This window comes from Hylobates moloch, unplaced genomic scaffold, assembly GCF_009828535.3.
Source record: "Hylobates moloch isolate HMO894 unplaced genomic scaffold, HMol_V3 SCAFFOLD_14, whole genome shotgun sequence".
NCBI classification, from domain to species: Eukaryota; Metazoa; Chordata; class Mammalia; order Primates; family Hylobatidae; genus Hylobates; species Hylobates moloch.
The window spans coordinates 66,223,353-66,251,044 of record NW_026652289.1 but is presented as its reverse complement, the minus strand read 5'-3'; the positions used below and the strand labels follow the sequence as shown (position 1 = coordinate 66,251,044).

The 27,692-nt window shown below is 40.5% G+C and overlaps 1 protein-coding gene across 4 annotated transcripts in view; it reads left to right on the top strand.

Moving 5' to 3' along the window:
• TLN2 (talin 2) overlaps nt 1-27,692 on the top strand; it is a 465,831-nt gene that overhangs the window by 291,409 nt on the left and 146,730 nt on the right. For all 4 annotated transcript variants that reach the window (XM_032174074.2, XM_032174073.2, XM_058427409.1 and 1 more), the window contains 7 exons: nt 2,142-2,205; nt 3,537-3,641; nt 14,797-14,952; nt 19,753-19,854; nt 21,262-21,338; nt 24,642-24,822; nt 25,710-25,823. In XM_032174074.2, the coding sequence (XP_032029965.1) occupies nt 2,142-2,205; nt 3,537-3,641; nt 14,797-14,952; nt 19,753-19,854; nt 21,262-21,338; nt 24,642-24,822; nt 25,710-25,823 (799 nt within the window). The remainder of the gene's footprint in view (nt 1-2,141; nt 2,206-3,536; nt 3,642-14,796; nt 14,953-19,752; nt 19,855-21,261; nt 21,339-24,641; nt 24,823-25,709; nt 25,824-27,692) is intronic.

Genomic DNA, 27,692 nt, shown 5'->3' with positions numbered 1-27,692 from the left:
ATGCGGGCTCTTTTTTGGTTCCATATGAACTTTAAAGTAGTTTTTTCCAATTCTGTGAAGAAAGTCATTGGTAGCTTGATGGGGATGGCATTGAATCTATAAATTACCTTGGGCAGTATGGCCATTTTCACGATATTGATTCTTCCAACCCATGAGTATAGAAGAATTTCTTGTGTTTGGGTTTGGCTAATTGTATCCTGATGGTATCATTGAACATGCTCCCCTATTCTTCTTTTTGTAAACTGTTATTTAGATCTAGGGGCTCAGTTAAATTCAGTTTCAATTATGTATTTACTTATTCTTTATTGCCAAGAATACTTCCTAGGTGGTACTGTATACTTCCTTTTGTATCAGTTGGGAGGCATATATTATCTGGTTATCCTGCTTTGATTAATATTAAAATTGATCATTGGGTTTAGATGTTATCAAATCCATCAATCTATTAAAAAGTTCCTGATCAACTTGTTTTTTTTATCTTATAGTCATTGAAATTTGCTTTGATCTATCAGTTATTTCAGTAAGAGTTGTATAATGATGATTTTGGACTTTTTATTTTTTCTACATTTATTAGCTGTGATTCTTGCCCTCATCAACATTTAGAAACATCAGAATAAATACTTGTTTCTTTCTCCTCATTTACAGTTTTCAGTATGAGTTGGGACCTTAGCCGTCTCTTAAGGTGACCAATGATTTTTTAAAAAAATCTTTGTAGATATGAAATATCTGTGCTTTAACTTACTGCAGTCATCCTTATTATATTAATTATATGATGTCTGGGATTTGCTTTGGAATAATCCAGGGGAGGTCAGTGGGATGGGGAAATAGATGAGTCATGATTGGCCATGAGTTGATAACTGTCGAGGCTGGATGGATGGGTTTATTATTTTGTTCTCTCTTTTTCAATATAAAGTTTTAAATCACCCAATTTTTGGCTAATGGGAATTCGTTGATACTGGCTCCAGAATTATCTTGGTAGCTTCCTTGATTCAAGCCACAAGAAGTCCCAGGAACATTTTATACATTTCCTGCCTCAGACCAAGAATCAGTGATTTATCTAAGACTTGCTGGTTCCTTTTAGTGGAAATGGTATTTAGAAGACCACCTGGCCTAGGCACCGGGGTGAGGGGGTTGCCACCAGCTTGTGCTTGCTCCTGGCCTTTAAAGGGGACGTAACGAGAAAATGTTTTTCAGGAAAAGAAAAATGAATCAGGTACTCAGGCCAGTATTTCCAGTTCAAATAAAAGATGCAGAATGTTTAGCCAAGTCTTTTTGCATTTTGTTTATTTTTATCTATTTTATGCTAAAAAGCTTGGTTCCTAACAACAACCATAATTACTCATTTACTTTATCCTAATTATATATAACATCCTACTTATATATAATGTAATGTCCTAATTTAATTGTGTGTGTGTGTGTGTGTGTGTCTGTGTGTAGACAGGAGGGAAAGTGGATGTTAACTTTAAATATTAATATTTTTACTAACAAGTCTACTATGGTTTATTTTGTCCATAATATCTTACAAAGGATATACAGTCAAAAGACTGTTTTGCAAAGTTACTTGACATAATTATTCTTCCTGTAGTTATGCTGTCAACTTGATAGACGGTTTTAGTTTTAGATTTTGATGTCGCTTTTTTTTTTTTTTTTGCAATTTCATGTGGTTCTGAAGTGAAAACTATAATAAAAGAAATAGGGAAGTTTAGTTTCCATCCTTGTTCTCTTCTCCTTGTTTTTCCCCTCTTCCATGGAGAACCATTTTTATTAGTACTAGGTTTATCTTTGTATTATTTTTTTTAAAATATGTAGACAATAGAAAATAATGTTTTTAAAATAAGTATTTCCTTCGTTTCTTATAAAAGGTAGCATACTATATATTCTTGTGCTCTTTTTTTTTCACTTTACAATAGATCCTGGAAATTCTTTTGTCTTTAAATATGTTAGTTTGACCTTTTCTATCATACTAGTTTTATGTCCGTGCCCTTATTTAAGTGCATCGTAGGATATAGCAGTCTGTTATTAATTACTCTATAAAATATTGGGAGACTTAGTGAGTTAACTGTGAGTTTTATTAAATGTCTTTGCTTTGCTTCTCATCATAGAACATGATAAATGCCTTTCCTTTTTAAATGTATCTCTCTTAGTCTGAAGGAATTCCTGCCCAAAGAATATATCAAGCAGAGAGGAGCTGAAAAGAGGATCTTTCAGGTATTGGAAATGTACAGAACTTTATTATTCTCCTCACTCCCCATCCTCATTTATTAGTGTGAGGGGGCCTCTGCACATGATAGTTTTATACCTCGTGCCTGTACTCTTATATAATAAATGATTAGTGACTCAAGAGTAAAGAAGCTGACAGTCCTACTTTGGGCAGATTTATTATCTTAATCCGTATTTTCTTGCTAAAGGTTACCTAGCCCTTCTGAGAAAAATGTGCATACATTTAATTTCAAAGGCATTATCTTGGTAACATTGGAACAAGGTGATAGACTCTTAATATGCACTGAGGAAGGATCTACAAGTAGCCTCTTTGTCCTGAGATTTGTTTTTTGAAACTGGAATTTGGAAATTAGTGCCTTTTAAAAATCCAGAATTATTCTAAAAGTCAGAGACTTGTCCAGTCTACGCAACCAGTAAGAAAAGCCTTAACACAAACTTTGCCATGAAACACTCTAAGGAATCCGAGATACCAACGTCTACTTTGATCCTGAAATGTAAATATAAATTAAAATACAAATTTCATGCATACAAAACATACTTTTCTCCAGTATTGTTTCTGAGTACTATTATGTACAGGCGTGTATTTACCCTGTTCTTTGGAAAACGATATATATATGTATTTTTTTTTGAGACAGAGCCAAGACGGAGTGCAATGGGGCGATCTCAGCTCACTGCAACCTCCGCATCTCCCCCCACCCTGTTCAAGTGATTCTTGTGCCTCAGCCTACCAAGTAGCTGGGATGACAGGCATGTGCCACCACACCCGGCTAATTTTTGTTTTTTCAGTAGAGGGGGGTTTCACCATGTTGGCCAGGCTGGTCTCAAACTCCTAATCTCAAATGATCTACCCACCTTAGCCTCCCAAACTGTTGGCATTATAGGCATGAGCCACCACACCCAGACAGTACATTGTGGATGGATGTTAGAATGACACCTGTCCTGATAAGAACATTTTTCTTGGTATCGTTTAAAGTCTTGGCTCTCAACCATTTGGGACATGGAGTCCTTTGACAATGTGATTACAGTTGTGAACCCTGTTCCCACCACCCTGCATGTGTGCATGAATTGTCACATTTAGTTGTGAAGTAATGTAGGCAGTTTGGGCTCAAACTCTGGTTTGAAATCCCTGTGTTAGAACTTCCTGCGTGCTCTGATCCTTGGTCAGCAGTTGCCTGTGTCATGGAGGGGTCTCAGACACAACCATCACTTAATGATCATTCCTAGCCACTTATCTCCACCACATACAGTAACTACCTCTCTCCAAGTCCACCTGCTGGCAGAGATGCAATAACTGGTCCCGGCTACTGTCACTTTTGCAGGAGCATAAGAACTGCGGAGAGATGAGTGAGATAGAAGCCAAGGTCAAGTACGTCAAACTCGCACGGTCCCTCCGCACATATGGCGTGTCCTTCTTCCTGGTGAAGGTGAGTTGGGCAGAATGGGGAGAGTGTTCACCTTGGCCACTTCTTTTTTCTTTTGTTCAAGCGTTTGCTGTTAAGCCTGGTTTGTCCTGCTCACCCCCCTAGCATTTGCGGGTGGAACATCTGGCTAGTGCTGACCTGCGTTTATCGGCAGCACAGGCATGAGGGGTATGACCTGTGGGCTGGTGAGTGAGCCCTGCTGTCCAGGAGCCCCTGGGCAGCTGCGCTTTGGCTCAGATCACTGTCAAAGCTATAAAGTCCCTGAAGGAGTGAGTTCACTTTTACTTGTTATTCCTGAGTTCACTTTTACTTGTTATTCCTTCTCCTGACAATGTTTCATTTATGACTGTCAAGAGTCCTGTGGACTAAGTGAAGACTTTCACCACTGCAGACAAAATCGAATTCACGTGGTAAATGCGATGCTTAATTTGTATACTTTAAGACAAGACTTGGGATTTTACGGCCTTCAGATCTGTTTTCATGGGAATTGTCTGTTTTCCTGCTAGAGGAAAAGAGGCGTGTCTTTGAAATTGCACCTGTGAACAAGTCCAGGTTGGCCCTTGATGGGTGTCATCTTCACTTGACTGACAAATCCTCTGGTTATCTTTGTTACCCCTTTGCTTTTCCTAACCTCAGGAAAATGATACTCTGTTTAGTCGTCTAACTATTAGGTTTCACAGATTTCTACTTGTTTTGCTTTGACCCCTTTGGCCTCTCGCCTGGGGCCCTGGAGAAAGCTCTAACTTACAGTCAGTCTTCTTGTGTTGCTTTCAGCAAATGGGAGTAAACCAGCTGTGTTGCGGCTGCAGCCAGGGACTGAAGTAGGAAGGACAAAACTGACCAGACTAAGAAGGTGTCTTTACCCACAGCCAAAGAGAACTGCAAAAGAAGAAGTTACATTGTCCTCTAAGATATTTTTCTTGACTCCACTCCTCACTGGAGCAAGCTGCCTCATTTGGAGAGAGGAGATACCAAGATGTTATGCATCAGAAAGCCATATGCTGCATGCTGATTAGTTATTAATACATCAACCAAACTAGCTCTCAGTTTTACACCCAAAATCACTGGGGCCTTTGCAATGAAGAAAGTGTAAGTCGGTCACCTTGTTTTTAAGAAAAATAATTGAGAGGTCGAATCTTTTATATTTAGTGGCCGTTTTAAAAGATCAGTGAGTATTTAAATGGCACTGATGCCATCTAGGTAACAATGACTCCACTTGTCAATATTAATAATAACAGCAATAATGTTTAGTAAACAGCCATCCATCAAGCTTATCTCATTCAAACCTATCAACAAGCCAAGGGCAAAACTACTACTACTATCTTCTTTTGTTTTTTGGAGACGGAGTCTCGCTCTGTCGCCCGGGCCGGAGTGCAGCGCGCGATCTTGGCTCACTGAAACCTCTGCCTCCTGGGTTCAAGCCATTCTCCTGCCTCAACCTCCCGAGTAGCTGGGACTACAGGCGCATGCTGCCATACCCAGTTAATTTTTTGTATTTTAGTAGAGACAGGGTTTCACCGTGTCTCCCAGGCTAGTCTTGAACTCCTGAGCTCAGGCAATCCGCCCACCTTGGCCTCCCAAAGTGCTAGGATTACAGGCGTGAGCCACCGCACCCTATCTTCTTGTATAAGTGAGAACACAGAGCCCCAGCTAGATCCAGTGATTCAGTTGGGGCCATAAGTCTAGTAACTGAAGAAGCCAGGACTTGAATTCAGGTCTCCCTGATTCACAGATGGTGTTCCCAACCTCTAGCTGTACTGCCTTAGCTGGAGTGACCCCATTTGAAAGGTAGTCACCTGCTTCCACCGTTCTGGCTTCCCAGCTGTGCCCTGAACACATGGGGAGATCTGCTCATTTTAGAAGGCGTGCTTTTCATTCATTATTGTGAAGGGCAACCAGTAGTAGATGAGCTCCAATGCCTTGCAGGGACAAAGATTAAACAAATTTTCATCATGTCCACTGATAATGGCATCAATTTCCATTTATTTTCTTGAGTTTCCCTGTAGTCCTTTGAGTATTAAATTCATCTCTTACATTCACATTGTCTTCCATTAATACCATCAGGCTTCACACACAGTCAGTTTCAGTGATGTGCTAAAAAACTGTTGTGCCTCTTGCATGTAGGTCAGTAAATTTAGGATGATAAAGAACATACAGAAATCTGTAATTAGGAAGAGAAGTTAAACACCAAATTGTAGAAAAAAAATAAATTTGTTCTCCAGTGACAATTTGGAACCTAAGAAAAATCAGTCCATGGTCACTAGGATAATTTGAGAGAGAGCAAAGATCTTCTCGTTATAGCAAGGTCTTGCAGGTTTGATCAAACCAAATGTCCTTTTACACAATTATTTAAGGCAAAACAAGAACATGATAGACTTTTTTTTCCTTTCTTCTTTCCTCCTTCCTTCTCTCTCCCTTTCCTCTCTCTCTTTCTTTCCCTTCTTTCTTTTTATTTTTTTAAAAATTACATCTCTTTGAAGAGAAGAAAGGATTAAGAAAGTAGGCAGCACTTGCAACTTTTTTTTTTTTTTTTTTTGAGATGGAGTTTCACCCAGGCTAGAGTATAATGGCATTATCTCGGCTCACCACAACCTCCGCCTCCTATCTTCAAGCGATTCTCCTGCCTTAGCTTCCTGAGTAGCTAGGGTTACAGGCATGCACCACCATGCCCAGCTAATTCTGTATTTTTAGTAAAGATGGGGTTTCTCCATGTTGGTCAGGCGGGTCTCGAACTCCCTACCTCAGGTCATCCTCCTGCCTTGGCCTCCCAAAGTGCTGGGATTATAGGCGTGAGCCACCACGCCTGGCCAAGCACTTGCAACTTCTATATACATATTAAATATTCAAATTTTTATTTTATTTTTGTTGCTTTCTACAATGTTAATAGCACATTGCTCACTTCAATGTTTTGCTCAATGGGCCCATTAGTATGACATTTTATTTTATAATTGTTTTTAATATATTTTATGTGACCATAGTTTGCCTTATTTTAAAAGTGGTATAGCTAAAAAACTCAGGAATTAGTCAATATTAGGAATTAATGAACCTGAATCAGATCAAGACTTTAAATAAGATGATATCATATGACTATTTTATATAAAGCCACTAAGGTGTTTGGTAAAACTCAACATCTTCTTATTAAAAATTCTTTAAAATGTTGGAATATAAGTGTACTTGCTCACCATGATAGAGGTTCATGAGTACCAAACCTCTCATTAGTATCATACTTAATAGAAATGCTAGAGAGAAATCTATAAGAGGCTGGGGATGGTGGCTCACGCCTGTAATCCCAGCACTTTGGGAGGCCAGGGCAGGCAGATCACTTGAGGTCAGGAGTTCAAGAACAGCCTGGCCAACATGGCGAAACCCCATCTTTACTAAAAATACAAAAGTTAGCTAGATGTGGTGGTGCACATCTGTAATCTCAGCTACTTGGGTGGCTGAGGCAGGAGAATTGTTTGAACCTGGGAAGCAGAGGTTGCAGTTAGCCAAAATTGCACCACTGCACTCCCACCTGGGCAATAGAGCAAGACTCTGCCTCAAAATAAATAAATAAATCTCTAAGAATTGAAATCAGAATAAATGTGCCCACCATCTCATTACCCTCTAACATTATTTTGGAAGTTCTGAGAAATACAGTAAGATACAAAAATGAGGGGAAAATCATTGCTTTAGCAAATGAAGGAACAAAATTACTATGACTTGTAGCTATGATTATTTATCCTATAACAAGATATACCAAGTCATTTTTTTTTTTTTTTTTTTACTTTTTACTTGGAATTTATTACAGATTCACAAGAAGCTGTAAAACTAACTCGGAATCAAAAAGTCCAGTAATAACAAGTGTTGGTGAGGATATGGAAAAATTGGAACCCCCATAACCTGCTGGTGGGAATGTAAAATGGTACTGTCACTTTGGAAAACAGTCTGTCAGTTCCTCAGTTGATTAGACATAGAAATACCATATGATCCAGCAATCCCACTTCTATGAATATATACCAAAGAAATTTGAAAGTGTATATCCACATAAAAACTTACACATATGTGTTCACAGCAGTGTTAGCCAAAAGTAAGAAACAACACATCAACTGATGAATGGGTAGACAATTTATGATGTATCCATACAGTGCAATATCATTCAGCCATAAAAAGGAATGAAGTACCGATGTATGCTACAACATGGGTAAACTTTGTAAATGTTATGCTAAGCGAAAGAAACCAGTCGCAAAAGACCACATACTATATGATTCCCTTTATGTGAAGTGCCCAGAAGAGGCAAATCTATAGAGACAGAAAGAAGGTTAGTGGTTGCTTAAGAGTTTGGTGTGGGAGATAGGGGAATGATGGCTAAAGGGTTCAGGGTTCTTTTTGATGTGTTAAAAATATTCTAAAACTGACTATGGTTTTAAAAATAACAGTAATACAGAAAGGTCGTATGTGCCCTTCATCAAATTTCCTCCAGTGCTAACAATGGTACAGTAACACAGCCTGGAGAATGACATTGGTACAATCCACAGACCTTATTCAGAGTTCACCAGCGTTACATGTACTTGTGTGTGTTTAGTTCCATGCAATTTTATCATATTTATAGATTTGTGTAACCCCCACCATAATCAAGTTACTCCAGCACCATTTGTTGAAAGTGCTTTTCTTCCTCCATTGAGTTACTTTTACATCATTTTCAAAATCTAGTTCAGCACATCTATATGGGTCTATTTCTGGGTTCTCTATTTTGTTCTTGTTCAAATATGTATCCCTCTGCGAATCACACTGTCGTGATCAACTTTAGCTATAAAGTAAGCCCTAACATCAGATAAATTCCCTTAACTTTTTTCTTCTTTTTCAAAATCATTTTAGCCATTTTAGGTTTTTTCCTTTTCATATATGCTTTCAAACAAACTTATCTATGTCTACCAAAAGGCTTGCTGTGATTTTGATAGTAATTGCATTAAATTTATAGATCAATTTGGAGATAATTGACATTTTTACTTTGTTAAGTCTTTTAACCCATAAACATGATATAGAGAGCCTCCTGGATTGCTTTCAACATTTTGTAATTTTCCGCTTATGGATCCTGTACATATTTTAACAATATGTACACAATCATTTTAATTTTCAGGTTTATTGTTAAATTGGCCAAGGAAATTGATAAGACATATGTCAACCATATGAAATAAGCCCTTAGAGTATGTATGTAAAAATTAGCAAAACCATTTAGAGTGTATGATAAAAAGAGATCACATGCAGAATAGCACCAAAAAAAAAAAATTGTATACCTAAGGGATACTTTTTTTTTCCCCAATAGCTTTTGGGGTATAAGCGGTTTTTTTGTTACATGGGTGAATTATATAGCAGTGAGTTATGAGATTTTAGTGCTCCTGTCACCCAAGTAGTGTACATTATACCTAATGTATAGTTTTTTATCTGTAGCCCCACTCCCACCCTTTCCCTTCTGAGTCTCTAAAGTTTATTATACCCCTGTTTGCATTTGTGTCCTCATAGCTTAACTCCCATTTATAGGGGAGAGCATATGGTTTTTGGTTTTCCACTCCTGTTTTATTCACTTAGAATAATGGCGTCCAGCTCCATCCAAGTTGTTGCAAAGGACATTATTTTGTTCTTTTTCATGGCTGAGTAGTATTCCATGGTGTATATATGCCACATTTTCTCTATCCACTCATTAGTTGATGGTCACTTAGGTTGAGTCCACATCTTTGCAGTTGTCAATTGTGCTGCTATAGACGTACGTGTGCAAGTGTGTTTTTCATATATGTGTTCTTTTCCTTTGGGTAGATATCCAGTAGTGGGATTGCTGGATCAAATGGTAGATCTACTTTTAGTTTTTAAGGAATCTCTATACTGTTTTCCATAGAGGTTGTACTAATTGGTACAATACATTTTTTTAAAGACATCAGTAACAGATTTCTCAAGCCCTAAACTGAACATTGCATTAAATTGTGAAGGAATTATGCAATGAAAGCATAATTTAGGAAGTAAATTAAAAGTTAGTAATTCCACCTTCCCATTCACTACGTTTATAGGATTCTATTAGAAACTCTAAATAAGTAAATGAAATTATAATTAATAATGATATTGAACACACCTACTCAAACCATACAGTCTTGAGATCAGTCATAGATATTTTGAAAGGACTGGTTTCATGTGCTTGGGGCTGCTTACATCGTATTTTATGTCTATGAACATTTTGTCCTAATAATCAGTATTAAATTTTATGTCATTGTAATAGAGCGTGCTTGCGTGTTGGAGTTGGGAAGATTGGCCTAGAATCCAGGATGGTAATTTACACCTGTGTGAGAAATAGTAGAAACTTATATGACCTTAGGGAAAGTACCTAAACTCTCTAAATCTCGGTTTCTTCATCTGAAAAATAGGAATAATTCCATAAAGAGCTCTAATGACGAGTAAGCGAGCTAGTGTATGTAAACTAGTGTGGTGACTGGAAAGTAAGGATATTTGATTAATTTTATTTTATAAATTTTTTAGAGACAAGATCTCACTCTGTCACCCAGTCTGGAATGTAGTGGCGTGATCATGGCTCACTGCAGCCTCCTGAGTAACTGAGACTACGGGCATGTGCCACCACGCCCAGCTAATTTATTTTTATTTTTTCTTAGAGACGGGTCTCCGTATGTTGCCTAGGCTGGTCTTGAGCTCCTGGCTTCAAGTGATCCTCCCACCTCAGTTTCCCAAAGTGTTGGGATTGCAGGCATGAGCCACTGTATCTGGCCTGATAAATTTTAGATTATCCCAGTCACTGAACTCTTCCCACATTTCCCAAATCCATGGCCCTAGGGGCAGATAGTAAACATTTCAGGCTTTGCCAGTCATGCTACTCAACTTTGCCCCTGTAGTATGAAAGCAGCCATAGGCAAAATGTAAATGAATGGCATGGTTATGTTTGTACAAAGCTTTATTTTTGGACTCTGAAATTTGAATTTTATATAATTTTTCTCGCACAAAATATTCCTCTTGATTTTTGTTTTTAATTTAAAAATGGAAAATTCATTCTTAGCTCTTGGTCCATAAAAAAATAAGCTGTGCCATAGTTTACCCACCTCCATACAGAGCATGTCTGCGAGCCATATAATGAATTCATACGGAATAGCATTAGGCAGCAGTATTCTCAGTGGCTAGGAAATGTGCTTTGGAAAAGAAGGACTTCAGTTTGGATCCTGGCTTTGCCCTTAGTAGTTTGACCTTGGATAAGTTACCTTACCTTCCATCTCTAAGCTTCAGTTTGTTCACCTATAAAATTGTGACTTTTTATGAGGTTTAAATAAGTTAATACAGAAAAAGGACGGCCTCATATAAATCTCCATAAATGGGAGCTGTAAATGTCTACTTTCTTCCTACTTTCGTTGACTTCTTTTGCATTTCATCATGATCTGCTACACCAAAACCCCACAAGCAACAGTAAGGCATTTCCCATGACCAGCATAAAATCTTGTTTTGTTCCAGAAAATCACGTGTAACCCTTCTCACTTCTAAATTTGCCTTTGAAAATTTTTTGCAGACTTAGCCAGAGACTTGAGGTGTTAGATTACCTGGAGAACAGACCCTCTTCCCCCCTAAACTGTAAAAACACCAGAGAGGGCATTCGGAGCATCTCAGAATCCCAAGTTTAATCAAAATGGATTGCCAGTCACTTGCAGGGAGAGAAACGGCTAATAAACAGGGTCTTCAGATTTGCTCTTGAGCAGCCTTTTTTTCCCATGCCCCTAAAAGAAAGAAATATACTGAAGACAGAGCAAAACACGCAAACCAGCCCTTTGGCCAAGCCAACCTAGAACTCTAGTGAGCTCAGCTGGATCATGGGGAGGACCCTTTGGGCTTGGGCCATATTGAAGTGAGGGGGCAGGAGCCAGAAGCCCAGTCCAGTTGCATTCCTCCATCCAGTTCTGGATCTCAGATGTGAAGCAGAGGTGATGTCAGAATCAGGCAATCTCTACACCTGTGAGAAGAGCCTGCAGACAGCAGGCTTGATCACAGCTGACTGCCAGGGCTAAACCCGTAGTAGCAGCTGAAATACGTTTGAAAGAGGAGGGCTTGGGTTTATTAACGAATCCTGCCTCTCATTGGTAGAATGCCTGCATTCTCCTGCCTCTGAGTTATACAAGCTGTAGACATTTTCAAAACAAAAACAATCTAATCAGGACCACCTTGAGAGAGAAGCTTCTAGATGGCTGGCAAAAATCATAGCTACAACTCTGTGTGTGTTGATACATGAGATAGATGGGTTTTCACTGGTGCCTGCTTTAGCCTGCTTTGTCTACTGGAGAGAAAAGGAAGCTGGTCTGTGTAGTTGAAGGTCGGAAAGGAGTGGTTCGGGGGTACTGAGACTTGAGGCATAGGAAGGAAAGAGGGAGCTTTATTACCCTGTGGCCCTCCCCTCACATCCCTGTCACTGAGGCTCTAAGGCAGGTCTCTGCACCAGGGAAGACCTTGCATCACGATCACAGATCTCAGCCATTTGCTACTTCACCTTTCTCCAGCTGCTCTGCGTTTTGTGTGTAGGTGCTGAAGTAATTTTATCCCTTGATGGTGGTCTCTGTTGCCAGTTCCAGTATTTTTTGAGTTCCTTCAGCCCCTTTTCCTCAGTTGTGACCTGCCAATAGAACATCCACTGTAAGTTGTTTGTTCACTGTGGCTTCCTCTCCCAGTCTGGAATGATCTTGACAAGAATTAGGGCAATCTGTCACGATTCTGTGTTCCCGCACCCCAGAATCCCTCACTGGGGAACAGTGCAGATGGGAAAGAATGAAGGAAGAAGCTGCAAACCATATTTTATCTCCAGTCCCCTTCCTGGGTCCCAGAAGCTGGGTTTGTGCCAAACCTGTGTGACTAAATTAGCTGCCTAGAGCCTCTCAACCTAAAACTCTGTGTGGCTCCTGAAGCCAAACTAGATTAACTGACATTGTCTGCCCTGCACTGATCTCACCCCTTGTGGAACTGTCCTCTCTTGGAAAAAAATCTGACCCTTCTCAGTGTTTTTTAAGACTTGAGATTCAGGGAGGAATATTCCCCTCCTTAGACATCCAGGTAGATTCCTCATACCATGGTGTCTTCCGTGAGGAAGCTGGGGGTGTGCGGTGACTGTCACCATCTGAGGGTTACCAGATGCCCATGGTGAGGGCGGTTGGGGGTGGGTGGGATTTGGCCTTTTCTCTTTTTGCTTCCACCAGAAGACAGTAAACTGCAGTAGACAATCAGCTTTTGAAGTCAGAGATATTTTTGAGCTACTCAAATCTATGTCCAAATTATGGCTTTACCACTCACCACTGTTGGCTTTGATCTCTTCACTTGCAAAGTGAAAAATGATGATACCAGTGTTTTGAAGATGCTCTGAAGATTAACAGATGGTGCTTATTAAGTATCTAGTATGCTCCAGCTCTGTTTTCAGTGCCATTACCCTGTGTTGGCTGTGGGTAGACACATCCACAAATGCATAGATACTTTGTGTGAATATATATATCTATGCCTCTGAGAATAGCAGTTTAGGTGTTGTTGCTAGGTTTCAGCAAATATGACTTGAAAAGATTTTCCTGACAACCCTAAAAATATACACTTAATAGTGAAATTTTGGAAATAAGGAAAAGCATGAGAAAATAATACAAAACACATGAGATGTTCAGTGCCATTTTTTCATGTAATGGACATATGCCTATTTTTAAATTTTTATTTCCCCTAATATTAGGCCCTATATTCTGTTTTTTAATAATATATTATGAATAATTTACTTCCATAAAACCAATTGTTTTTCTACAATATGATTTTTAATAATGTAGGGTAATCTGTAATCTGGATATATCATAATTTATGTATCAAGTCCTGTGCTAGTGAAAACTTGGATTGTTTCATCTACAGCCATACCACCCTGAATGGGCCCAATGTTGTCTGAAAATTGGGTGGTTTCTAGCTTTTCACTATGATGTACTGTGGTAGAGCTTCATGTGGCATAATCTTTACATACATTTATAACTTTTTTTTTTAAACTAAGTTCCTCAAAGCTAGCTGTGTCAAAAGTAAGGACTTTTTAAGGGTTTGGTTAGATAGGGACACATTTTCTCCCATGAAGTCTTTGCTATCTTAAGCTTTCATCACTAGTGACCCCCTTCACATCTTCCTCAAATCTGAGTATTAATTTTAATAAGAAACCTTAGCTATTTTAAGTGAAAACTTATTTGCTTATTTATTTTAAAAACATTTTCTGTTCATATTCTTCAGCAGTTATTTTGTTGATTTATGAACACATCACATAGACAGTATATGAAGTCTATTGCCATTACATTCATTGTAAATATTTATTGCCCAGTCTTTTTCATTTTTTATGAGGTTTCTTTAGCTTCTACTCCCCTCTCCCCGATCTATCAAAGGTATGTATATTTTGAGTTAAGCATATTAATCATTTCCTTTATGGCTTCTTATGTTGGTGTTTTTCTTAGGAAATCATTTCTTACCCAAGGATCACAAAAATACCCACTTGGATGTTCTTCCTAAATTATTAATCTATCTTTAATTTGTTTTGGTATGAGTGTGAGCTAGGGTTCCATTATTTTAATAGACATTACTATATCTTAAAACATTATTAAAACTAGTTATAAAATAAGTTTTAAGAATCAGTAGATACACAAAATTCCAAAACAAAGAATCCAAACAGAAATATATTTCAGAGATTTAAAAAAAGGGCAGGAAGCTGTGTCTCCTCATAATGAGAAGATTCTACTTTGACAGAGTTTTAGTTAAGTTAATTTTAAATCTCAGATTAACCCTCATTTGTTACTCACCGAGTTGGCCACTGGGAGTGATAGTACCTGGAATTCACTTTTGCTTCTTTTTCTCTGGATGTCTTTTCAGTTCTATCCCATCTTTCTGGCATAGTCTGTTTCTGGAGCAAGCTGCCCTCCTGAACAGGGGGCATGCTTTTGTGGCTCTTTCCAGTCTTCTCATGTCTTTGTTTGGGTTCCTGTGCCTTTAGTTTAATAAGTTATTCACGTAGCCTCAAAATCTTGGTTTCCCTATAGCCCTGCCTGTTTTGAACACAGTGTATGCAGGTGAAAGGTTGAAAAATCACTGATTCCCTGGCAAGGTCAGATGTATTCAGAAGAAGGGCACTGACTCTTGGTATCTCCTGTTTCAGGAAAAGATGAAAGGCAAGAACAAGCTGGTGCCTCGCCTGCTGGGGATCACCAAAGACTCGGTGATGCGTGTGGATGAGAAGACCAAGGAAGTGCTGCAGGAGTGGCCCCTCACCACCGTCAAGCGCTGGGCAGCCTCACCCAAGAGCTTCACACTGGTAGGGACTGGCAGAGGGCATGGAGAGCGCTAGTGTGGCCTTGGGTGATATTGTGGGGACAGGAGAAAGACCAGATTCTTGCCCATTGGGTTTCTCTGGCCTGGGAGAGCCAGCATGGAGTGAGGAAGATGGTGCAAGCCCATGGGCAGGGAAGGGGATGGGTCCAGAAGTAAAAGAGAGGTCAGCAAGCCTAGGTTTCTTCAGGTACTACTGCTTCTCTGCACTCTACATAAGTCAGCCTCAAGTTCATTATCTAGAAAAAGCCACTCACCCAGATGATTCTCAGTTCTGTGTTCCTGATGACATCCCTAGCATATACTGAAAGGAAACTTTCTAGTGCTCTGAGACACAAAGGCCCCCTCTCTGTTTTAGATGGTCCTAAGCATTGTGATCTTGCTGAGGAATGTTTTCCCAGACTGCCTAGAAAGAGAGCATAGTACACAGTGGAAATAATGTGGACTTTAGGATAGTATTGTAATAGAAATCCAGTTTGTCATTTCCCAGCTGTGTGACCTTGTTCAAGTTACCTTTCCTCTCTGAGCCTTAATTTCTTCAGCTATAAAATGGTGATAGTCATACCTACAGAGCTGCTAGGATTGAATAAGATGAAGATAAGATGCTTAGTATAAAATTTATGGAAAGTAGTGAGAATATGTTTGTTTCAGGTCTTCAGACCTCTGAATTCTTCCTCCTGATTTCAACGTTTGTTGTTAGCAGAGTATAACTCTATGCCTTAACTATAGCCACATTTACATGTGAAACACAATAGAGCGGGTAGTTGGTAGGGCAAGTTGTGCAACAAGAAACATCAAAAAGTGCTAGAATTTGTCAATTTCTTAAGACTCTTGAAGTCTCTAGTGAATGCTTGAAATATCACCTCTTATCTATGCAAGATATCATAATAGGACATAAAAAAAAAACTGTGTAAAAAAGGGGCCATGGAAGGAGTCATTAGTTATCTAATTTGACTATAGATTGATAGGTTCCTGCCAATTAGAAGGAATCATCAGAAAACATACCTTCTTTCCTCCTGTAGCTGTAACAGCTGTGCCTGTGTGGCCCTCAAAAGATGAATGTTCATACTTAGCTGTGTCCTCATCTTCCATTGCAGGAAGTCATGGATGATTTCTAAATTAGAAAAATCAAGAAATCAATGTAAACATATTATTTAGAAATACTAGAAGAAACTGCTAAAAGAGTTGAAAGTGGTTACCTTTGGAGGGGTATGTGGTAGAAAGTGAAGATAGGAATGGGTAGGACAGGGAACAACTGTGTTTTCTTTTACATCTTGTAATATTATTGGTCTTTTTAAACTAGGTCCAAATATTTATTGAAAACAAAAATTTATTTAAAAAATAAATAGTTGCGATAACCCCATTAACTACCTCAGGCAAAAGAAAGAATATCAGTATTTTGATTAAAGCCTAACGTCGCATTAAAGCTCATTATATGTAGTGATTTTTTCCTGCCTACTCCTAGCCTTTATTTAATTTCCAAGTGTTTAGAGGTTTTTCTGCTGTCTTTCTACTATTGATTTTTTTGTTTGATTCCATTATGGTCAGAGAACATACTCTGTATGATTTCAGTCCTTTTGAAATTTTAAGGTTTGTTTTTATATCCTAGGATATCATTTTTGGTGAGTGTTCTATGAGTTCAAAAAGAACATATATTCTGCTGTTATCATGTAAAGTGGGCTCTATAAATACCAGTTAGATCCCTGTTAGTTGATGGTGGTATTTCAGTCTTTTGAATGAATATCTTTGTTAATTTTCTGCCTGGCAGTTTTCTCAGTTGCCGAGAGTGAGGTTCTTAACAATAATTATGGATTTTTCTACTTTTTCTTTCAGCTCTCAGTTTTTGTTTCATGTAATTTGAAGCTTTGTTGTTTGATGCCTATACATTTAAGATTCCTATATCTTAACACAGAAGTTGTTTTTTCATTATGTAATGTTACTTTCTGTTAGTAATTTTTGTTTTTCTCTGAAGTCTACTGTATCTAATGTTGACATAGCCACCAATGCTTTTTATAAAACTAATGTGGGCATGATACATCTTTTTCCATCCTTTTATTTTCAACTTGCATATACTGTTATATTTGAAATGAATTTCTTGTATAGAGTATAATTAGTTGGGTTATATTTTTTTAATCCATTCTATCTCAGTTTTAGTTGGTATATTTACACGATATTTAAGCTAATTATTGATATGTTAGGGCCCAGGTCTATCATTTTGTAGTTTTTCTGTTTGTCCGCTTTATTTCTCTCTCTTTTTTTGCCTTTTCTGTGGGTTACTTGGATACTTTTTAGAGTTTGTTTGCTTTGTGTGTTACGTTTTGAGCATATCACTTTGTGTAGTGTTCTTAGTGGTTATTCTGGATATTACCATGTACATATGAAATTAAACACAGCCAACTGGTACTGGCTTTTCTCCCTTAAGTGAAGTGTAGAAACCTTACTTCCATTTAGGTATTTTTACCTACCCACTCCCCACACTTTCTGAGTATAATTATTTAAATATTTTTTCAGTATACACGTAAGATGGTTATTTTGTCCATAACCACATAAGATGGTGTTACAGCTTCCGCTTGAACACAATGTGATGAAAGAAACTCATGAGGTGAAGAACAGTCTATTACATTTCCCTTTATTTTTATCTACCCCATTGTTCTTCTTGCCTTTCTAAAGTTCCCAGCCTTCTTCTGTTATCATTTTGTGTTTGGAGAGCTTCTTTAGCTATTTGTTAAGGGTACATCTGCTAGCAACAAATTCACTTAGTGTTTTCTTCCTCTGAGAATGTTATTATTTCCCCTTCATTCATGAAGGATAATTTTGCCAGGTACAGCATTTGGGATTGACAGTTCCTTTCTTTTAGTATCTGAAAAGTGTCATGCCACTAATTTCTTACCTCAATGGTTTCTAATGATAAATTTGCTGTCATTCAAGTTGGTGTCAATTTGTAGGTAATATGTCATTTTACTGTGGCTGTTTTTAAGATATTTTTATCTCTAGTTTTCAAAATTCTTGGTATGGGCTTAAGATTTCTTCTGTTTGGAGTTCACTCAGCTTCTTGAATTTGTGGGTTTAAGTCTTCACTAATTTGGGGAAGTTTTCAGTCATTATTTCTTCAGCTACTCTGTTTTTATCCAACACTGTCCTATCCTGTTATTCTGATGATATTAACGTTAGATCTTTTCTTACTGTCCTGTAGATCCCTGAAGCTCTGTTTTTTCATTTCTTTTCTCTGTATTGTTCAGATTGACTAAATTCTGTTGATCTGTTTTCAGGTTTACTGATTTTATTTTTTATTATCTCCACACTACTATTTAGTTTATCCTGTCAGTTTTAAAATTTTGGTTATTGCCTTTTTCAGTTCTATAATTTCCATTTGGTTCTTTTTTATGACTTCTGTTTCTTTGTTGGAACTTTTTATTCTTTAAAATTTGCTGCAAGAGAATTTGCAATTTATTGGTGAAGCATTTTTATGACGGTTGCTTTACAATCCTTATATTTCTAATGTCTGATTTATTTCATTATTGGCATGAGTTGATTATCTATCATTCATATTGTGGTTGTCCTGGCTCTTGATATGAATATTTATTTTTTTTAAAACATCCTAGACATCTTGGTTATTAGGAGACTTTTTTTTTTTTTTTTTTTTTTGACAGTCTCTCACTCTGTCACCCCAGCTGGAGTGTAGTGGTGTGATCATAGCTCACCTCCTGGGCTCAAGCGATCATCCTCCCTCAGCCTCTTGAGGAGCTGGAACTGCAGGCTCATGCCACTATGCCTGGCTAATTAAAAAAAATAATAATTTATATAGGTGAAGTCTCACCATGTTGCCCAGGCTGGTCTTGAACTCCTGGGCACAAGTGATCCTCTCGCCTCAGCCTCCCAAAGTGGTGTGATCACAGGTATGAGCCACCGTGCCCAGCCTATTAGGAGACTTTTGATCTTAGTGAAATATTCTATTTTAGCAGGTGGCCATTTTGTTCAAGTTTAGTGTGTAGTGTTCTGGCCTACTTTTGTGGGCTTAAGTTGCAATGAGAGTTTTATTCTCTGAGCCCTTTCAATGCTATTCTGGAGTGATTTTTTTCTTTTGACACTAAGGTTCCTGCTCAAACCCTGTTGGTTCTGTTGATGAAGGCAGAAGGCAGTTCCCTGGGCTACCTGCTATTGCTGGGTGACCTTCATTGCAGGAAGCAGAAAGCACTGGACCTGAGTCTCTTTAAGCCACTGGCTGGAGGGCAGGGAGACACAGGGCTTTACTATGGCTGCTGCAGCAAAAGGATCAGACCATCCACCTGCCTGGGTTGTGGAATAGGGCCTGGGAGGGTCTGAGGTTTCACTGCTCTGCAGCTTCCGGTGAATGTTGGCCCAGGTTGTTGAGCTGGAATTGGAGCTCCTGACTACTTCCCCAAATTAGTCTCTCTTGGGCTCCCCTTCTCCTGGTTCTTTGACTAAAAGCATGATTTTCAGGAACTGTCTGTTGGAGGTTCCAGTGTTCAGGCCTCTACAATTCTTAGTCTTGGGGGTATATGGGATAGGAAAGAAACCCAAGAACTCAACCACATTGTGGTTTTGCAAGTACTGAGGCCCCCAGCCAGTCCATCTTCTCAGTTTTCAGAGCTCTTTTACCATTGTTGAATATTGTTGAATAAATTTTAGGGTATTCGTTTGTATTTAGAGAGGAGGAGCAGGGAAAATGAAGTCTGTGTCATATTGTTCTAGAGCTGGACCTCCTAGCCTTTAAAATGCTGATATATCTGATTTAGCTATATTTCCTCCAATGCTGTCTTTTCAGGATTTTGGGGAGTATCAGGAAAGCTACTATTCAGTACAAACCACCGAGGGAGAGCAGATATCCCAGCTGATCGCAGGCTACATTGACATCATCCTGAAAAAGGTATTTTGTATTGATGCAAATTGGAAAAGCAAGACCGCTTTATTAAAAGGCTCGGTGTTGATGACGTGGCTACCTTGAAATAAAAAGCCCTTTTAAAAAATACTTGAGGCCAGGCATGGTGGCTCACGCCTGTAATCCCAACACTTCGGGAGGCCGAGGCAGGCAGATCACCTGAGGTCGGGTGTTAGAAACCAGTCTGGCCAACATGGCCAAACCCCGCCTCTACTAAAAATACAAAAAAATTAGCTGGGCATGGTGTCAGGCACCTGTAGTCCCAGTTACTCGGGAGGTGGAGGCAGGAGAATCGCTTGAACCTAGGAGGCGGAGGTTGCAGTGAGCTGAGATCACGCCGCTGTACTCCAGCCTGGGTGACAGAGCGAGACTCCATCTCAAAAAAAAAAAAAACAAAAAAACCCAAAACTTGATTTACTAATTTAATCTTTAATCACTAAGAAAGTGTGAGATCTTTGACCTCAAGATCCTATGAGAATTCCTGCTTTTTCTGCAGCACATATTTGTATCATTTACTACCACGCAGTGAACAATAGCATGTCACTTAGCTAATGAATGAACCTAGCCCCCCTCAGCATCTTCCTCCCCACGTAGCTGTACTGTGCTTTTCAGCCTCTGTGGAAACTTGGATTGAGGGGCTAAAAATGATCTTTGTAGTTTTCATTTTTTTTTTAAACAAATGTAATGGGGTTATATGCCATAGTGGTATATAGAAAAACAGATTTCTTAAGGCTTCAAGATACAGCCCATTCAAAAAACCAAGTTTTAATAGAATGTGAATATGTGCATCTTGATTTTTTACTGTGTAAAATTAAAGTCTGTGCAATAAATACATGACATGTAACTATATATAAATAATATATTTCTCTTTTTTATTATGCTTTTGTTCATCCATCGCTTACTAAATATCCAGTATAAAGAATTTTGAGTAAACTTCAACACTTTGACTTCTGTCCCTTCAAAATGTTTTTTTAAAGGTCCTTGTATGAAGACCTGCTGATTTTCTTTCTTTCTTTCTTTCTTTCTTTCTTTTTTTTTTTGTTTGTTTGTTTGTTTGTTTTTTTCTGAGACAGAGTCTCCCTCAGTCGCCCAGGCTGGAGTGCAGTGGCGCGATCTTGGCTCACTGCAGGCTCCGCCTCCCAGTTCAAGCAATTCTCCTGCCTCAGCCTCCGGTGTAGCTGGGATTACAGGCTCCTGTCACCATGCCAGGCTGATTTATGTATATATTTTTTTTTTATTAGAGACGGGGTCTCACCGTGTTGACCAGGTTTGTCTCAAACTTCTGACCTCAAGTGATCTGCCTGCCTCAGCCTCCCAAAGTGCTGGGATTACAGGCGTGAGCCACCACGCCTGGCCTGGTTTTCATTTTTGCATCTTGTTTTATTGCATTTCCAGAAACAAAGTAAAGATCGATTTGGACTAGAAGGTGATGAGGAGTCAACCATGTTAGAAGAGTCCGTTTCCCCAAAAAAGTAAGTATTATGAAGAGTACTAGAGGACCACCTTCTCCCTAGATAGGTAGGTTTCCTCTTGCCAGCTTGGAGCCTGCTGCTCTGAAGCCTGTCACCTGGAGAAGATGACAGCAGATGATATAGTTGAATCATCTTCAAGCATAGTCCCCAGACCAGCAGCACTGAAGTGGCAAATGTCTCGTGAGGGAGGCTGAGGATTTTAGGGAAACATTGACCAAGGTGTGGCGTTTTAACTGCCTCTTTTGAGGCAGTAAGTGTTCATGAGTCCTGTTCTGCATTTCTGATTTAAATCTCATGATCGAATCATGATCATTGAGCCATACCATCAGAAGGTCAGAGAATGAGCCTCTGTTCGATTCTGGCCCCTTTTGTGGGAAGAGGGAGTGCAGCCAGTGGAGGAGTTACGGTGAAGCACTGCTGCATGCCACGCTTGTCTCGAGTGCTGTGAGGTAGCATAGTACAGGCGAGTGGTTAAGAATATGGACTCTTGCTGGGCTCAAATCTGGGGTCTGTGTTTCACTCTGTGACCCTGAGAAAGTTACTAAATTCTCTTTTGGCATGAGCTCATCTATAAAATGGGGATAATGATATTACCACCTAAGTAGGTTTTATTTCCATGGTAATTACTAATAAAGCACATAAAACAATGCCTGGCAGATAGCACTTGCTATTATAACTATCATCCTCATGATCATTGTTTTAAATTCACGGTATTCTCAATTTAGCCCCATTTATAGATGAGGAGATAGGTTTATTAAAATTAAGTAACATCTAATAAATGGCTCTTTTTGGGAAACCTATCCAGACATCTCTTTTATATTAATAGAGCAGTGTAATGACTGTTCTTGTATGCTTTAGTGTGACATTTTGTCTCATCTGGAATTCCAATAACAACTCCCTTTGCAAAAGGGAGCCCAAGGGTCTCAGCCAAGGAGCAACACAGGAGGAAGTGGAAGGTCTAGCGATGGAAACAATCCTGACCATTCTTCCTGCTTGCCTTGATAAGACCCCACAGTGATGCTCTGGGCAGTGGAGGAGGCTACAGTGGTCCCAGGCAGGACCTATCATTCCCAGTCCATGGATAAGGAAACTGAAGCTCCTGAAAGTTAGTTGAGATACACATATGTGGTAGAGTCAGGACTCAGATTCAGATCTTGCGATGTTTCCCATAGTACGCTGCTAGAAAGTTCTAGCATCTTCCAATCCATTAAACTTGCTTAGCTATAGTAGTTTCTCTAATATTTTCAACCTTGCTGCCAGTTTCTCACAATTTGCTTCCTAATCACCCAAAAGGTGTTTTTCCATTTGTCCCCACTAGTATGCAAGTTGGAACCAAACTTGATAAGTTTCTAGTACTTGCCACCCTTGGGCAGAGCACCTTAAGTCCTTGGAATTATTCATGACCATTGGATGTAAATTAGTGAGCTAGTGCTCCCTGACAGGGTGATCTGCTTCACTTCAGAGGACTCTGCTGTGCTTTGCTTCCCATAGGAGCAGCGCTGTAAGTGTCTGAGCCCAGAGGGCTGGGACCTTCCCCTGCCTGGGATCACTGTAGCCTCCTCCACTGCCCACGGCATCACTGTGGGGTCTGATCAAGGCAAGCAGGAAGAATGGTCAGGATTGTTTCCATCGCTAGACCTTCCACTTCTTCCTGTGTTGGTCCTTGGCTGAGATCTCAGAATGCAACCGACTTCTTACTGGAGCCTCCAGACCCGCCTTCCCTAGTCTCTCACCACCCCACCCCTAGACTGCAGTGTTTCTCCATGGATGCCTGTTGCTTGGGATCCCAGCATGGCTATCCTGCCTTGCCCTGGGCAACAGGGAATGATCTGTGATGGTGCAAGGGCCCTGGGACAGAGGCCCCTGTCTCTTCATGCAGCTGCACCTCCACTTTCCTTCCACCTCACAACACACACAGACCCTGTTTGTAGGTTTGTCCACTGGGCTTCTGAGGAACATATACCACCCTCAGACTTCTTACCTTCAAACGATCAGCGTCCTTTGCACTTATTCTTCATTCTAAGACAATATAAAGTAAAAAATGCAATTTTTTGGCTGGGCACTGTAGCTCACGCCTGTATTCCCAGCACTTTGGGAGGCTGAGGCGGGTGGTTCACCTGAGATCAGGAGTTCGAGACCAGCCTGGCTAATATGGTGAAACTCTGTCTCTACTAAAAATACAAAAAATTAGCCAGGCGTGGTGGCAAGTGCTGGTAATCCCAGCTAGTTGGGAGGCTGAGGCAGGAGAATCTCTTGAACCCGGGAGGCGGAGGTTGCAGTGAGCCGAGATCACACCACTGCACTCCAGTCTGGATGACAAGAGTGAAACTCTGTCTTAAAAAAATAAATTAAAAAATGCAATTTTTTTCATTAGATACCTTAAGAATCTTACCGATATTTAGTTGAAAGCATTTGGGGAAGGTTCCAAAGCCTCACATGGTCGAGACTCTAGAGGCGATGAAACATCCTCTGTGGTCAATGGTGGTGGACCTGAGGGAGGGGAGCTAAGATGTGGGAGATTTTCCCCTAGCTTCATTTCCACATTTCCCCTTTCAAGCTAAAGATAAATGATCTGTATCTCTGATGCCTAGAATGGAACCTGGCACAAGGTTGATACTTGTTTAATGAATGTTCTTTCAGATATTATTTACCAAAAATAATATATCAACATATCAATACATTCACTTAAAACCTGAAACATCATTATTATAGGAATCTCTGTGTTGTTGTCATTTTCTCTTCTTGAGACAGGGTCTCACTCTGTTGCCCAGGCTGGAGTACAGTGGCGCCATCATAGCTCACTGCAGCCTCAGGCTCCTGGGCTCAGGTGATCCTGCCACCTCATCCTCTTGAATAGCTAGGATTATAGGCATGTACCACCACTCCGGGCTAAGTTGTTGAATTTTTTGTAGAGATGAGGTCTCATTATGTTGCCCAGGCTGGTCTTGAACTCCTGACTTCAAGGAATCCTTCCCACTTGGCCTCCAAAAGGGCTGGGATTACAGGGGTGAGATACTGCACCCAGCCTTGTTTTTAAAATAACAACTAATTGCATAATACCATAAATCTATTAAGTAGATAAATTGGGAGTAATTATTTACATTACTTATCGTAAAAGGATTCATCTCAGAGCTCTGCTAAGTGTTGTAATGCCACTTCTTCATTCCTGCTTCTCGGTCTGTATGTGCCTCTTTCAGTTAGCCTTCACAGCATAAAGCAGGGAACATACGTGACATCTGTGGGGTCTCATTGCACTCCACATGGGTGGCGTCCTCGCAGTGACCAAACCACTTTTCCCGGCAGGTCTACCATCTTGCAGCAGCAGTTCAACCGGACCGGGAAGGCAGAGCACGGCTCAGTGGCGCTGCCGGCCGTGATGCGCTCGGGCTCCAGCGGGCCTGAGACCTTCAACGTTGGCAGCATGCCCTCGCCACAGCAGCAGGTCATGGTTGGGCAGATGCACCGAGGCCATATGCCACCACTGGTGAGGCTTCCTGTGCTCGTCCCCCGCTCATTAGTCTGCTGCCTCCGGCATGCAGGGTGGACACCAGCGGTGGTGATGGGCTGAGTGTTGGAACTCTCTCTAGTTCCCGGCTGAACCATGCCTCGTTCAGCTGTGTATTTTTTAAATTGGATGACTCGGATCACTGCCTGTTTAGTATCGGAGGTGTCCTCTGTGACTGGAAAATTAGGAAGCTCTTAACATGACTTGTGATACAGGGACAGAACTGTGCTCCCGTGTCCTGGCAGCATCAAGCTGATTGGTCCAGATACCCCTAGGAAAGTCTGAGAAGTCGACCAGGGTTTTAGTGATTTTGAGGTTTCACGCTGGGAGTCATTGATTCCTTTCCACTGTGCTGGTCTGTCGGGCTCGGTGCCTCTCAGGCTGGCCTTGGGACTCCTTTGCTATTGTATGAGAACTTTTCGAAAACTCAGGAACAACACTTGTCTCTGGAAAAAGTACGTTGACCGTAGATTTAGATGGAGTCCTTAAGTGTCTATCAGGAAGCATTCTCATTTAACACCCACGTGTTTCCTGTGCGAGAGGAGGTCCTTAGTACTCAAAGATTGGATCACCTCAGTTCCCTGGCAAGGACTCTTCTGAGCCTTCTTGTCAGCTAATTAAGCTCTTCACACACTTCTGATTATAATCCCTCCGTGGCAATCACCTTCATTTTGTGTTCTATTAATATAATGCAGTATCTATTTCTGGCCTCCAGGTTGAAATGGGAGATGGTTGAGGCGCTTGTTGAGATGTAGCCTGGGCTGCTTTGTCTTGAGCGCAGAGTTCTGTTTTGCTTTGTTTCGCATAAAGGGCCATGTCAGTCCCAGGCGTGTGGGATGACAGCTTTGTTTCATCTGCCTTTGCAGACCTCAGCCCAGCAGGCCCTGATGGGGACCATCAACACAAGCATGCACGCCGTCCAGCAGGCCCAGGATGATCTCAGTGAGCTCGACTCGCTGCCACCTCTCGGCCAGGATATGGTAAATACTGTTCAGTGGTTTTCATGCCAAGTCTCTGCCCTGGCAGAAAGCAGGGTTACGTACTCTGTCAGGATTCATCTAGGTACATTTCTATCTCTAGGTGAAGTGGAAACCCATGATTTTTTCAGGATATTGAGTCTTTGCCCCTCAGTTGCACCCATAGGAGGAGAGAATCATAGGGTACTGCTGGCTGTCGGCAGTACCATGGGAGGGCTGAGAACTTGGACCCTAGGATCCTGTGACCTGGGTTCAAACCCCAGCTCTAGTACTGGCTATGTGAATCTGGGCTACCTGCCTTCTCTAATCCTCCACTTTGTCATCTGTAAATAGAGTTGTGAAGATGCAATGATCTAATCACCTGTAGAGTTCTTAACACAGCCCCTATCACATAGTTAAGAGCTCAGTAAGCATTAGCTGTTTGTTAGTTTTATCGCTACCAGTGGTTCTCAAACTGTAGCATACGTCAGCATCATCTGAAGGGCCTGTTAAAATGCACGTTGCTGGAGTCTCCCCCCTACTTTTTTTTTTGGATCTTGGGTAAGGCCTGAGATTTTGCATTTCCAACAAGATCTCAGGTGATGCCGATGCTGCATGCCTGGGGACTGTGCTTTGAGAAGCACTGGCTTACTACCATTGAGCTTTTCAGCAAGGTAGGCTGATTAACCCAGTGATCTTCCTGTAGCTGCTGCTGCGTGAAATCTTCCAACTCCTCATTGCTCAAATCGCGGTCCCAGGACCAGCAGCATTGGCAATTCCTAGGGTCTTGTAAAAGGTGCAGAATCTTGGGCCTTCCCCAGCCTACTCAAACAGAATCTGCATTTTAGCCAAGTTCCCAGCTTCTTCGTGTGACCATTAAAGTTTGAGAAGCACCAGCTTGCGCTGTCATTCTCAACCCTGCTTTGTATGTTAGAATCATCCTAGGAACTTTAAAAACAAAGCCCAAAGTACCAGTTCCGACCAAATAAATCGATGTTGCTGCGGTGGAGCCTGAGAATCAGTGGTTTTTATTCTCCCCAGGTGATTCTAATGGCCAGTCAGAATTGACAACCGCTGTTGTAGGACTGACTGATGCCATCACAGGGGCCAGAACCAAGATACAGTCTGTAGCCTCATCTTGTCCTGCCAGGATAACTGCCCTCCAAGTTATCCCAGAATGCTGAGTTTTTATTTGCACAGTTGTGTGCGTGGAGGTTGCTGGTAAACTCAGCGCCATTTCTCCCAGGTACCCAAAAACAATAAACATTTGCTTTGGGGAACTCCAGAGTAAAAACGTGTGACAGACTCCCATATCCAGTATAATTGGTAGAGTTTTAAAATATTTAAGATTTAACATTCCTGCTTCACCAGTTTTCAAAGAGTTAGAATGCCATAAATTATTTTTAGTGCTAGTCACATCCTGATCATAGATGAGTATTTTTGGGATGTTTTGGGAGCAGATGAATACCTTACTGCAGGGTCATCATTATCAAGATAAATGATCATTTATTAGGTAAGTTCTGAAATGTCAGAAAATAGAGAACTTGCTATTTATAGGTTCAAATAAACATAAAGTATAAGAGCTGGAAAGGTTTTTAAAAACCATTGAATTCCCACGGTAGAAGAAGTATAAGGCACAGGACCTGGCTATGATTTGCCCGAGGTCCTATCACCTGCTAGTGGGAGATCTGGATCCAGAACAGGGGTCTTGACCCATCCCCTCATCTTACCAGGAAAGGTCTTACCATCTACATGAGCATGGCCCTTAGTTGTCTTTAAGACAATGCACGTTGTAAGCAAGAGGCATTTCCTACATTGACAGAGAACACGTATAAGTTGAAACACCCTCCTTCTCACCCTGCTCCCTGCAAAGCAAGGTGAAAATTAGCAACA